The sequence below is a fragment of the Dendropsophus ebraccatus genome, chromosome 5 (genome assembly GCF_027789765.1).
Source record: "Dendropsophus ebraccatus isolate aDenEbr1 chromosome 5, aDenEbr1.pat, whole genome shotgun sequence".
NCBI classification, from domain to species: domain Eukaryota; kingdom Metazoa; phylum Chordata; class Amphibia; order Anura; family Hylidae; genus Dendropsophus; species Dendropsophus ebraccatus.
In genome coordinates, this window is record NC_091458.1 from 11,998,872 (window position 1) to 12,012,274 (window position 13,403).

The 13,403-nt window shown below is 42.3% G+C and overlaps 1 protein-coding gene across 1 annotated transcript; it reads left to right on the forward strand.

The window, feature by feature from the left end:
• Nucleotides 1–1,317: 1,317 nt before the first annotated feature.
• On the forward strand, nt 1,318–3,155 carry LOC138794069 (olfactory receptor 5AC2-like). Its single transcript, XM_069972835.1, has 2 exons — nt 1,318–2,037; nt 3,105–3,155. The coding sequence occupies exons 1-2, from the start codon at nt 1,318–1,320 to the stop codon at nt 3,153–3,155; spliced, it is 771 nt and encodes a 256-aa protein (XP_069828936.1).
• Nucleotides 3,156–13,403: the final 10,248 nt, after the last annotated feature.

Sequence of the window (13,403 nt, forward strand, 5' to 3'; positions counted from 1 at the left end):
TTCTTCTATATCATACCCAATGTCAAAGACCATTCATTTTTATTTAGGCTAATTTCGTAGTAAAACATGTAAACCCCCCAGGGTGACAAATTTTAATTCGGACATTTAGGAATTTCTTTACCTCACCAAAAATGTAATATTACTTTTATGCATTGGAGTCTTGATCTGTTTTCAGTATGCAACTTCTATGCCACTACTGGCAAAATTTCTAGAATCGAATTATAGCTGCATGTCGTGGTCCAAATGTAGGTCCAATGACCCGAATATGGTGGACACCATACCTCAGAGTTTTGCTCCTTCTCTATAGCAACATGCCACACACTGGATGATGTTCCCAACCACTGTTTTCCCTTTATTCAGGTGTCTCCATATTTTGCACTACCCTGAATAAGCCTCATACACCATTTTTGAACTTTCCTCATATATACTTGATCTTCTCCAACCAAAGTTGTCCTCTTCTCTGGATGTGATCTATAGGATCACTGGATGTGATCTATAAGTTCCTGCAGGCTGGGGCTCCATGGTACAGTCCTTTTGCTACGTTCTCACTGGTATCACTGGTAATATTAGTAGAGATGCACAGAATGGGTATTGGGATCTCTGCCAGACCAATCCATCAATACAAGGAACCAGGATAATTACTACTTAGATTCAGCTTATATTTGATGGTAGGAGGGGGCTAAGGAAGAAATGTAGGCACTTACTTGTGGTGCTACTAGCCCTACACAGACACACATCTTCTGTCCTTCATGTTCCATACTGTACTACAGCCGGTGTCACTGCAGCTACTCATCCGCATTGCTACATTTCTGTCCATTCTTTTCTTTTGTTTGTTTTCTATATATCATTTCAGGAGAAGTATTAAATAAATTAATAAAAAGTTAAAAATCTTAATGCTGACATAAATATTGTGAGTGAAACACCTCCTTAGCCCAGCAAACCCTTACATTTACTCTATTTTCTATTGCTACAATGTAATTGCTATTGCTATAATGTAATTCCTATTGTTACAGTGTGTTATCATTGCTACTAATCAACATCATGAAACTCCCAGGATATCATCTTAATTTACCCTAAACTGTTCATTAGTAAAGACATCAAAGTCATTACTGATCTTAGTAAAATCCGGAGTGTAATTCCACTGGGCAGAAGTCCCTGCCGGCTCCAGCTGCTCATCTGTCATATCTAATTCCCTATTGCCAATATAGTTCTATATAAAAGTCTTCTTATCAGTAATTGTAGATGTAGATGAGGTCCATAGGGCTATTTCTAACATTGCAGTGTAAATCTACATGAACCTGAGAAAAGTCTTCAACAATGGACAATGTGTCCATGATCTTCAATATTCAAGACTTTGTTCTTTTAGGACTCAAGGAGATGGAGCAGCTGAGATATCTCTACTCTGTGGTCGCCCTTCTAATATATTTCATCACAATATTTGTATGTACATTAATTGTGTATGTTGTATGGACAGAACATTCTCTTCATGAACCTATGTACATCTTCATATGTGGCCTGATGGGAAACCTTATCATTGGCAGCTCAGCAATTCTCCCCAAGTTGGCCATAGACTTGCTCTCCGGATGTACCACCATCTCTCTCTCTGGATGTCTTACCCAAGCATACTTTATACAGATCTGCGCTTTTATAGAGATACTGATTTTTACCATCATGTCGTATGACAGATACCTAGCTGTTGGTTTTCCATTGAGATACCACTCTCTAATGACCAGTAAGAAGGCTTTACAGTCCTTGGCTATCATCTGGTCGGAGATTTTAATAAGCATGTTGGTAACTGTCCTGTTGGTGGTCAGGTTAACACTATGTGGTAATGTCATCAATGGTGTGTTGTGTGAAACCATGTCTCTCACCCATTTGTCTTGTAGCAACCCAGTCATCAATGACACTTATGGGGCCATTTATACCTTGCTGTTCTACGTAGGCTCCTTAATCATTGTGATGTACTGCTACATTCGGACATTTCTCGTCTGCCTGAAGATCTCTATGGAAGCCTCCCAGAAAGCCATCCATACACTGGTAACCCACATAATTGCATATTCTACTTTCATGGTATCTACATTGTTTATAAATCTCAGGTATAAGATAAATGGTGGTTCCATATCTATTGTAACACACACAGTAATCTCAATATGTTGCCTTTTGATTCCCGTCACCCTAAATCCTCTGATCTATGGGGTAAGGACAGAAGCTTTAAGGATAAAAATGATAAAGACTTTGAAGGAAATGATTCATCAGGAGACGTTGGGTAAATACAAGTAATTTTTATGCTGTTTGTGAGATAATTTTGTAAATAAACACCTGTGTAAAATTTTCTTAAGAGTTTGGTCACACTAGAGTCATTTTCGGAAAGGCTGGGTGAGATTTTTCTATGAGAACCATGGCCGCTTTAAGGTTGGTGGGAGCCAACTTTAATCTCCAGTTGCACCTGACTGATTTCATCCTCCCTAGTTTATTCTTGGAGGGTGTGATGCTTCCACATTTAGATAATGGAAATATCTTGAAAATGCTGGAAAGAACTTAGTGGTAGAGGCCTATAGACAATTGTCCTTCACTGAGAATCCTGCTCCCCTACAAAATCTTTTTGTAAATTGAGATCTGAAAGTAATGAGAAAGCAATACTTAATCAGTAAGCCAGGTGTAATTTGGAGGAAAAAAAGATGTAAAAAAAATTAAATAAGTATCAATATTTTATGTCAGAACTTTGCAATTTGTGCTACTGACTTGTGTTGAACGAGCATTCTCAGTTCTCGATCGAGCATCAGGCCGCTCAATAAAGCACCTTGTGGGGTTCTGGTCAAAGTCCAAGTCACCTCTCCACATGTTTAGTGGCTTTAATTAGCCAATAAACATGCAGGGAAGACCCATATTGGCTACTGGCACATCAGGTGACTTGGGTCTATATAGGCCCAAGTCACCTGTTGCTCAGCCGAGACGCCATCATTTAGCAGGCAGGGTACGTTAGGTATTTTGTGATGGGTTTCTCAAAGATGCCACTAGAGAGTATTTGCCTTGTATTTCAGCCAGCACAGTGAAGTCTATAGGAGTAACGCATTTCATGTGATTTGTCATATTATGTTTGTCAGGATTTGATTGCCAGCCACATTCCACACTCTCAGTCTATTAGAGATGCCTAATAGAAGGTTCCAACCAATGGGACGTCGAGTTACCTCAAGCTTTCTCCCACTAATAGGGGAGTAGCCCAGTCTTAGTCCTAGAGTAGGGGGTGATGTTCAGTTAGCCAGTTCCTGGTTAGCTTACACCGCTATTTTTCCTTAGAGAGCTTCTACCAGGGCCTGGCCCCTATGGCCAGGTGCCTGAGTACCAAAGAGACTTTATTTCTTCACAAGTATCTTCCCGCAATTAAGTATGGCCTGCTAAATCCTAAGAGGAGCAACTACCACTAAAAGGAATCTAACCTGTCTACATCTGGGTTGACTATCTTGTACAAGTATTTTTCAGGAAGTTCTCTCAGCTTCAAAGGACTATCCCCAGCATGTTGGTTAAAGGCCAAATACCCCATTGACTACTTGAGGGAATAGCTCCACTCGGATGTCCTAGCTCAGGGCCTGTGTTCCTGGATCTGGCTCTCTGGGATCTCTACTGGCAAGAGGCAGCATTCTCTTAACGGTGAGTATGGGTATTTTTTGTCAAAAGTCCAGTCAAAATGTCACCCTGATAGCCAACTAGTCACATATACAAGACAACTTACTGCAACTACTTAAGAGACTTTGTTACTAAAGTATCCTATATCTAAAGTCTAAAACAGCAGCGTCCCTATCACCAGTATTGCACTAAAATTCTGGTAATCGCAATCTCCTGTGAAAAATGCAGTGTTTGAACTTGTTCCTGAAATTATTTGCCACCCCCCACCCCCCGTAATGTGATCACGAAGGAGCTTTCCCCGCATCTGTACCGGGCCGGGGTCTGCGCCGTAATGGCACTGATCTCGGCTTGGCATTCTATTGCTCCCGGCTGCAGCAGCCGAAAGCAATGGAACACTGATCTAATGGATCTATGCAGTATATCTATACTGCATAAATCTCAATAAGAGATCAGAGTAGTGATACTAAAAGTCCCCCAGGGGAATAAACCTAACCCCAGGGGGACTAACCCTAACCCCAGGGCACTTCAAGTATGTGTGTAAAAAAAAAAAAACAAAACTCCCTTAATAAAAGTTTTAATCACCTCCTTTCCCCATTTTATAAATAAACAAATAAACAAACATGTTTGGTATTGCTGCGTGCATGATCGCCCGAACTATTAATTTATTTAATTCCTGATCTCTCATGGTAAATGACATAAGCGCAGAAAAAAAATCTTTGGTCAAATTTTTGGTTGCATCAAATCCCGAAAAATTGTAAAAAAGTCGCATATATATGCAAACAAGGTACCGATAGAAAGTACACATCATGGCGCAAAAAATGACACCTCACACAACACCATAGACCAAAGGATAAAAGCGCTATAAGCCTGGGAATAGAGCAATTTTAACCCTTAGGCGACCCTGGACGTACCTGTACGCCGCCCACAGGTGTTCAGAGGGGGGCCGCGTGGTGCGCGCGCTCTGAACCGACATGGTACCAGGTGCCGCATGTAGCCCGGGACCACAGCTATTAGCGGGCACGGTCCGATCGCCGTGCTCGTTAATTAGATAATCGGATGCAGCTGTCAAAGATGACAGCTGCCTCTGATTACCTGATGCAGCTGTTCCCTGGTGTCTAGTGGCGGAGATCACCCCCCCCCCCGGGAAGTTGTCCCTGAGAAGCAATCCCCGTGTCTTCACCCGGCCGGGGTCTGCGCCATGATCGCGGCTCGGCATTCGGTTGCTTCCGGCTGCAGCAGCCAGAGCTACAACACATGCCCTCACGTAGATAGCAGTTAAAGGACTGAAAGTGTAAACATTCAAAATTCCATTGCCTCTGAGGAAGACTGTAATGTTATTAATCTTTTTTACTTGCAAAAATAGGCTCAGGCTCAGGCCCACTTCAGGTCCATTAGAATTGTCCATCATTAGAGATGAGTGAGTAGTGAAATATTTGAAAGCTCGAAATTTTATTCGAACAGACCGCAAGGTTCAACTATTTGATTGAATATTGAACCCCATTAACCCCTTAAGGACTGGTTGCAATTTTTCAGCTAGAAACCCACATGAGCCCTTATTTGCGCCGCTAATTGTACTTCGCAATGGCAGGCTGAATTTTTTCATAAAGTACACTGCAAAAGCAGGAAAAAAAATAAATGTGTGGTGAAATTGAAAAAACAAACAAACGCATTTTCTTTATTTGGGGGGTATTTGTTTTTACGCCATTCACCCTGGGGTAAAACTGACTTGTTATATATGTCCGTCAAGTCATTACGATTACCATGATATGTAACATGTATAACTTTTATATTATCTGATGGCTTCTAAAAAATTCAAACCATTGTTAACAAATATACGTTCCTTAAAATCACTCCATTCCCAGGCTTATAGCGCTTTTATCCTTTGGTCTATGGGGCTGTGTGAGGTGTCATTTTTTTGCGCCATGATGTGTTCTTTCTATCTGCACCTTGATTGCGACTTTTTGATCGCTTTTTATTACAATTTTTCTGGATTTGATGCGACTAAAAATAGGCAATTTTGCACTTTGGGATTTTTTTTGCGCTGACGCCGTTTACCGTGCGAGATCAGGAATGTGATTAATTAATAGTTTAGCCGATTACGCACGCAGCGATACTGAACATGTTTATTTATTTATTTTTATCTATAACATGGGGAAAGGGGGGTGATTTAAACTTTTATTAGGGGAGGGGGCTTTTTATTAATAACACCTTTTTTTTTTTTTACACTTATACTAGAAGCCCCCATGGGGGACCTCTAGTGTAAGTGCACTGATCTCTCATTACAATCTATGCTGTATAGATATAGGCACTTGATTGCTTCCGGCTGCTGCAGCCGGAAGCAACCAAATGCCGAGTCGGGTCAGCGCCATTACGGTGCAGACCCCGGAACGTCCCGGAGGAGCGATCCACCCCACTAGACACCAGGGAACAGCTCCGGAAGGTAATCTGATGCAATCTGATGCAGAGAATGACTGGCGAGTCCGACGCTCCGTCGTTCTCTATGAGTGTTCGACTCATCTCAGGAATCTCCGTCACCCGACTGTCTCAAGAAGCGCGATAAGGTACGTATAAGGTGCTCTAGCGGGGGGTCGGGAGCTTGTCACCCCGGCACCGGGGGTGACAGGTTCCCTTTAATGGCTAGGGGTAGTTTGGCATAAGACATGTGAAGAAGGGCCTTAACATCCCATGGCAACGCAAAAGATTGCTCCAGGAGGGTATTGGAGAAAAAGGAGGAGCCATGAATCCAGTCTAACACAATACGGAAAAGGTGGGCAAGGTTGTATCCCCGTATATTCGATAAGTTAAGTCCTCCTTCTGCTTTACAAAGCATTAGTTTTGTAAGGGAAATCCTAGGACGCTTCCCCATCCAGACAAACCTTGTAAATGCTTTGTTTAAAGTAGATACATCTTTGTGTTTAAGTAGTAGGGGAAGAGTCTGGAGAGGGTATAGTAGACGGGAGAAACTGATCATCTTTATCAGATGGCAGCGTCGTGAGAGGGATAAGGGCAAGGTCTCCCAGTTTTTCAGCTCAGTAGTTATTTTCTTAAAGAGAGGGATATAGTTCATAGTGTATAATGTGTCTGTTGTTTTACCTATGTGCAGTCCCAAATACTTCACGGAGGAGGAGGCAATCGCAATGCCGAGCCGCCGTGCATGCTCCAGCCAATCTGGTCTGGCCGTGCCTATAGGGAGAATCTCACTTTTTGTTACATTAATTTTATAGCATGAGAAGCTGCCAAAATACATAAAAAAAATCCAGGATCTTTGGAAGGTGTACATCCGGTTTACTCAAAAAAGTAAAAGGTCATCAGCAAACATGGTAAGTTTGACTTCCTGGGTACTAATATGTATCCCCTCAAAGACCGTCGACTGAGTGAGGTATCTAGCGGGAGGCTCAATGGCTAGATCAAAAAGCAGAGGAGACAGGGGGCAACCCTGCCTCGTCCCCTTTTCCAGCTTGATGAGAGATGATAGGAGGCTCCTGGTGGAGATGTGTGCGGTAAGATCTGAGTACAGGCCACCCAAGAAGGTGCGTAACGTCCCAGTGATGCCAAACCCGTAAAGCACCGAGCCCAGCCAGTCCCAACGCACGTTATCAAAGGCCTTCTCGGCGTCTAATGTAAAAATAGCAAGGCGTTCACCTGGCTGGGGTCGATGCCGGACACGATGAAGCACCAGGATCACCTTCCTAATGTTCGTCACTGCTGATCTAGTTCGAATGAACCCCACCTGATGGTCACCTATCAGGTCTGGTAACAGGTCGGCCAGTCTATCTGCCAGAATTTTCGATATTAGTTTTACATTCTGGTTGATTAGAGATATCGGCCTATAAGAACAAGGGTCTAAGGGGTCCTTCCCCGGTTTAGGGAGAACCTTAATATGGGCCATTCAGATTAACACCAGATTAACACCAGTGCGCATTATGCCTGTAAAATAGTCCGCCAGTACTGGAGAGACCTGTGCGGTAAGAATTTGATAAAATTCACCCGGATACCCATCCGGGCCCGGGGACTTGCCATTATGCAGATATTTTGATGGTTGCCGCCACCTCCTCCTCCGTGATATCCACATTCAGACCACCTCAGAGTAAGGGACAGAAGAGATAGCTTATGTAAAAATCGGACACCCTCCGAGCAATCTGCTGCTTTAGAATGGTAGAGCATTGAATAAAAGTCTTTAAGTATAGCAGTTATTTCCTGAGGTTGTTTGTGAATCACCCCAGTGGGGCCTCGGAGCACCAAAACATGGGAGGGGCCCCACTGGCCCTTAGGCAGTCTGACTAGCAATCTGCCTGCCTAATGGTCCTTTTAGACGGAACGATTATCGTTCGAATTTGCATGATAACGATCGCATTTGAGCGATAATCGTTCTGTGTAAACACAGCGAACGATCAAGCGACGAGCGAGAAATCGTTGTTGATCGTTCGCAAAAAATTCGCAGATCGTTCAGTGTAAACAGTCTTTCAGCGATTTCACCTATGTGTGAAATAGGCTTAAGCGATCGCAAAACGATTATTCCATACGATGTATCGTTCCGTCTAAACGCTGATCGTTATAAAAAACACATCGTTCGTTCAAAATCGTTAATCGTGCGATCGGGCGAATTATCACTCCGTCTAAAAGGACCATTATTCCCTTGCCTGAATAAATCCGTGTCATGATGGCTACGATGCATGCACTCCCTCCTGTCAATCCATAGCTCAAAAGCCGAGCGAGCACTCTGCCACTTGAGTTTAGATGCTGAGGAAGGGGATTTCACAAAGTCAGAATATGTCTTGCGTAGCAGCTGGCTAGCCTTGACATATTCACGATGAACCTTTTTTTTTAAAGAGGTATAGTAAGTAGAGATGAGCGAATACGATTCGATCGAGTAGGTATTCGATCGAATATTGCGGTATTTGAAAGAGTCGAATACAATCGAGTAGTGTGTCGAATACACGGCAAACATTCGAAAGCCCTCCCATCGCACTTGGCGCTTTTTTTAATCCAATGACCATGCAGGGAGGCCGTGAGGGACCCTGGGAGTACGCACGCAGCGCGAAAACGGCGTCTACCCTCATTGGTTGGCTGAACCACACGACCTCGAATATTTAAGACTTGAATTCCACCTCTCAACCGCAGATGCGCTTTCAACCTAGTTAGGGAGAGTTCTTCGAGCAGGGAGAAATAAGTTTTAATAGCGTTTTGGTTAGGCAGGCTTATTACAGAACCCAAAAGTCCTTTTCAGGGCTATGATCAAGCGAAAAAGTCATCTCTGGAGTCTGCATCCAAAGCACTTCTCAGTGCTAAGAAATAAATGATATAACAGCAGCAGCAGCAGTATTCATTCCAGTACCCTGTGTGTACAAGTGACTTATAGTTTCCTGGTTTAGCCCACTAAGGGAAAGTTCCCCTTATACCTATTGTGCCAGTAGCCCAGTAAAAGGCACGTGATACCTATTGTGCCAGTAGCCCAGTAAAAGGCACGTGATACATATTGTTCCAGTAACGTTCGTACAGCATGGACATGTGTCTTTTTTCAACCGTATTAACTATGTAACTATGTGTTACGCGCGAATAACATGACACTTTACGGACACACATTGGAATCATGTATGTAACGCTGTGCAAGAAACACGAACGAAATGTGTGAACCTTGCAAATATTTTTCCTTCGCAACTGCAGAAAGTGGCATTATACTGCGATTTTGGGGTGTTGGGTGCACCCAGGCATGCTCCACCTGATGTAACAGTGTAATTCCGGAGGTGTTGGCATTGTTTAGGGAGGTTTCATGGGGGACTTGGTGACCTCCAAGTGGTCGAATTTTGATTTCCAAGTGCCGAGAATTTTTTCCCTATAGACTATAATGGGATCGAATATTCGTTCGAATAGTCAAATCTCTGTGCCTATTCGACTCGAATTCTCGAAAGTCAAATATTTCGTTACTCGCTCATCTCTAATAGTAAGCTAACAATCTACCTCGGAGAACAGCTTTAGCTGTCTCCCAATATAAGGGCAGGTCGTCTCTGTGCTCTCTGTTATCGGATGCAAATTCTAACCACCACCCTCTAAGCAGTTCCTAAAATGCATCATCTTTTGTCAGGTAGGTGGGGAATCTCCAAAGAAAGTGGTGAGTCTTGGGGGAGGCTGTGCGGAACTCTGTGACAACCGGGGCATGGTCAGTGTAGCTGTATTAGAAGTCCCCCAGGGGGAATAACCCTAACCCCAGGGGGACTTTTACTGCAAATTACTGTGAAAGATAAAAAAAAAAAAATGTTTATATAAATAAAAAAAAACCTCCCCTAATAAAAGTCTGAATCACCCCCCTTTTTCCATTTTATAAATTAAAATAAATAAATAAACATGTTTGGTATCGTTGCGTGCGTAATCGCGCAAAATATTAATTTATCACATTACGAATCTCGCACAATGAACGGCATAAGCGCAAAGACTCGCCAAAGTGCAAAAATTGTGCATTTTTGGTTGCATCAAATCCAGAAACATTGTAATGAAAAGTGTTCAAAAAGTTGCATATGCGCAATCAAGGAACCGATAGAAAGAAGACATCATGTCGCAAAAAATGACATCTCAAACAGCACCATAGACCAAAGGATAAAAGCGCTATAAGCCTGGGAATAGAGTGATTGTAAGGAACTTTTTTTTCTGTAGAAGGTTTTATTTTTTTAAAACCCATCAAATAATATAAAAGTTATGCAAGTTGAATATTGTTTTAATCGTATCGACTTCAGGAACATATATAACATGAAAGTTTTTCCATAGGAAAAACATCGTAAAAACGAAAAAAAAAAAAAAAAAAAAACAAAGAAAAAGAATTGCGTTTTTTCTTTTTTCAATTTCACTGCGCATATAATTTTTGTCTGGTTTCACAGCATATTTTATGCAAAAATTAAGTCTGCCATTGCAAACTACAATTAGTGGCGCAAAAAATAAGGGCTCATGTGGGTTTCTAGGTGAAAAAATGCAAGTGCTATGGCCTTTTAAACACAAGGAGGAAAAAACAAAACCGCAAAAAAACAAAATTGGCTCTGTCCTTAAGAGGTTAAGTGGCCCTATAAGTCAATGTAATGACAAGGGAAAAACCAAGGCCAGGTTTCCATCCACATACAGCTGTTTCGGGGTTTTGTCCCTCATCAGTGTGGAGCAGAATTCTGGCTAGGTGAGAGCAATGCCTAGTAAAGCCATAAGAGAAACAGATTGCTGATCTCAGGGAGACCAGCCAAACGATAAGCGCTAGTGAAAGTGCTCAATGCAGTGAAATCCTAGGTGCATTGCCTTCTGGGAAACATGGTTTTGGTGGTTTCCTTACAGGAGCCACCCCTTGTCTGGGTCCTTCCTGGAGGGATATCTGGCTAATCCTGTGTTTCAAGACTCTTCAATGAGGCTCCACAAGCTCTTCTTTTGCATATTCATGTTTCCTAGGGGGCAATGCACCTAGGATTTCACTGCATTGAGCGCTTTCACTAGCAGCCGCCAATGTTATCGTTTGGCTGGTTTCCCTGAGATCAGCAATCTGTTTCTCTTAGAGAGATGTAGCGTCCCCTAAACTTTGACGTATGGCAGCAGGCCATACATAACAGAGGTTTTATTTTTTTTTCTAACCTGGAACAGAGCGTTATAAAGTGTTGTGTGACAATTTTTAATTATAGAAGATATTTTGATAGCTCTGGCACACACAGTAGAGTTAAAAACTTTGACATAAGGCACTAGGCAATACATAAGAGAGGTTAATTTTTGGACAGCCTAGCACATATCGACATAAACTGTCCTGCAATGACTTTAAAAGGCCACAGAAATTTAGACAACCCTGGCTTACTCAGTGGAATTTAAAAACTTGGACAACCTGCAGCATAGCGTCATAAACTTTCCTGTGATCATTTTTAGACCCTTGAGGTGAGCCCTACAAACACTTATTTTTAGGAGGGCTCACCTCAAGGGCCTAAAATTATCACAGGAAAGTGTATGGCACTATGCTGTAGGTTATTCAAGTTTTTAAATTCCACTGAGTAAGCCAGGGTTGTCCAAATTTCTGTGGCCTTTTAAAGTCATTGCAGGACAGTTTATGTTGCCCTACAAACATTTATTTTTAGGCCCTTGATGTGAGACCTCCAAAAATTTTAAGGCCATTGAGGTGAGCCCTACAAAAATGTATTTTTAGGCCCTTGAGGTGAGACCTTGAGGTAATCGAATGCCTGGGAAATTGACAACTGATGGGATGAGGCGGATGATGGTGTAGGCGGTGGGGCGGACTTAGGAAAAGGGGAAGCTAAAGGTTAAGAAAGGCAAAGGGGCCGAAGCAAAGGCAGATGTGCAGGTGTCCTGTCTGGTGGACTGCAATGCAGTGCCAGCACACAAAACAGGGTCATCACCAGGCTCTCAACTACAATTATAAGGAGGGTCGCCAAAGGCTCTCGCATAAAAGGCTTTTTGGTTTCTCTAGTGAATGTACAGAAAAGAATGTTTCCTAACAAAAAAAATTATGCGAGAGCCTTTGGCGACCCTCCTTATAATTGTGGGTGAGAGCCTGGTGATGACCCTGTTAAACTTGTGGGCCTGTTGAAGTAACACTTAATATAATTGTGGGTAAGAGCCTGTTGTGACCCTTCTTGTATTTGTAAGAGTCTGTTGTGACCCTGTTAATGATTTGTGGGTAAGAGCATATTGTGACCCTTCTTATAATTGAGGGTAAGAGCCTGTTGTGGCCCTGTTAAATGTTGTAACCCCAGGGACTACGCACAATGACCGTCAAGTTATCTACATTATCAGCAGTGCTGATTACTGAATGCCCACTGAGAGAGTTAGCATGGGCACAAGGTGGGACACCCTCACATGCAGAAGGTAGAGTAGGAACCTTTAAGATTCGGAACAAATATGGATGATGTTCCCAACCACGGCTTTCCCTTTATTCAGATGTCAAGGAATCTTTTAACCACCCTGAACAAGCCCCCTACACCATTTTTAATTTGTCTGTTATACACTTGATCCTCTTCACTAAACTTTGTCCTCTTCTCTTAGTTCCATCACAGGATGGGGTCCTACAGGCCGGCGCTCCATGGTACAGTCCTTTTGGTATGCTCTTATCTGCATTCATTGTATCACTGCTAGTGTTAGTAGTAATGCACAGAGCTGGTATTAGGACCTCTGCCACACAATAATTACTACTTAGGTTCAGCTTATTTTTGATGATTGGGGGGGGGGGGGGTGATTTAAGAGGAAGTGTAGGGTCTAATTTGTGGTGCTACTAGCCCAACACAGACACGCATTACCTGTCTTGTTCTTCATATTCCATACTGTACTACAGCTGGTGTCAGTTCTGTGCATTCTGGTTACCAAACACCCCCCCCCCCTGTTTTCTATATATTAATACAGAAAAAATAAATAAATTAAAAGTAAAAACTTTGAATGTTGACCTAAATATCGTGAGTGATAAAGAGCTCTTTGGCTCACCAAACTCAAACATGTACTATACTGTCTATTGTTACAATATAAAATTTATATTGTGTTATCATAGCTACTAATCAACATCACAAAACTCCCAAGATATCTCCCTAATTTAGTTCATTAGTTCATTAGTAAAGACATCAAAGTCATTAATGATCTTAGCAGAATCTGGAGTGTAATTCCGCTGGGCAGAAGTCCCTGATGTCTCCGGCTTCTCATCTGTCATACCTAATTCCCTACTGCCAATATAGTTCTAAATAAAAGTCGTGTACATGAGGTCCATAGGGCTATTTCTAACATTTCAGCGTAAATCTACATGAACCTGAGCAAATTCTTCAACA

Bases quoted from the DNA above. Each gene is read 5' to 3' on its own strand.
- LOC138794069 (XM_069972835.1), top strand. From the start codon at position 1,318: ATGGACAATGTGTCCATGATCTTCAATATTCAAGACTTTGTTCTTTTA. The intron at 2,038-3,104 runs GTAACCCACATA...TATGTTTGTCAG, and splicing joins AGAAAGCCATCCATACACTG to GATTTGATTGCCAGCCACAT.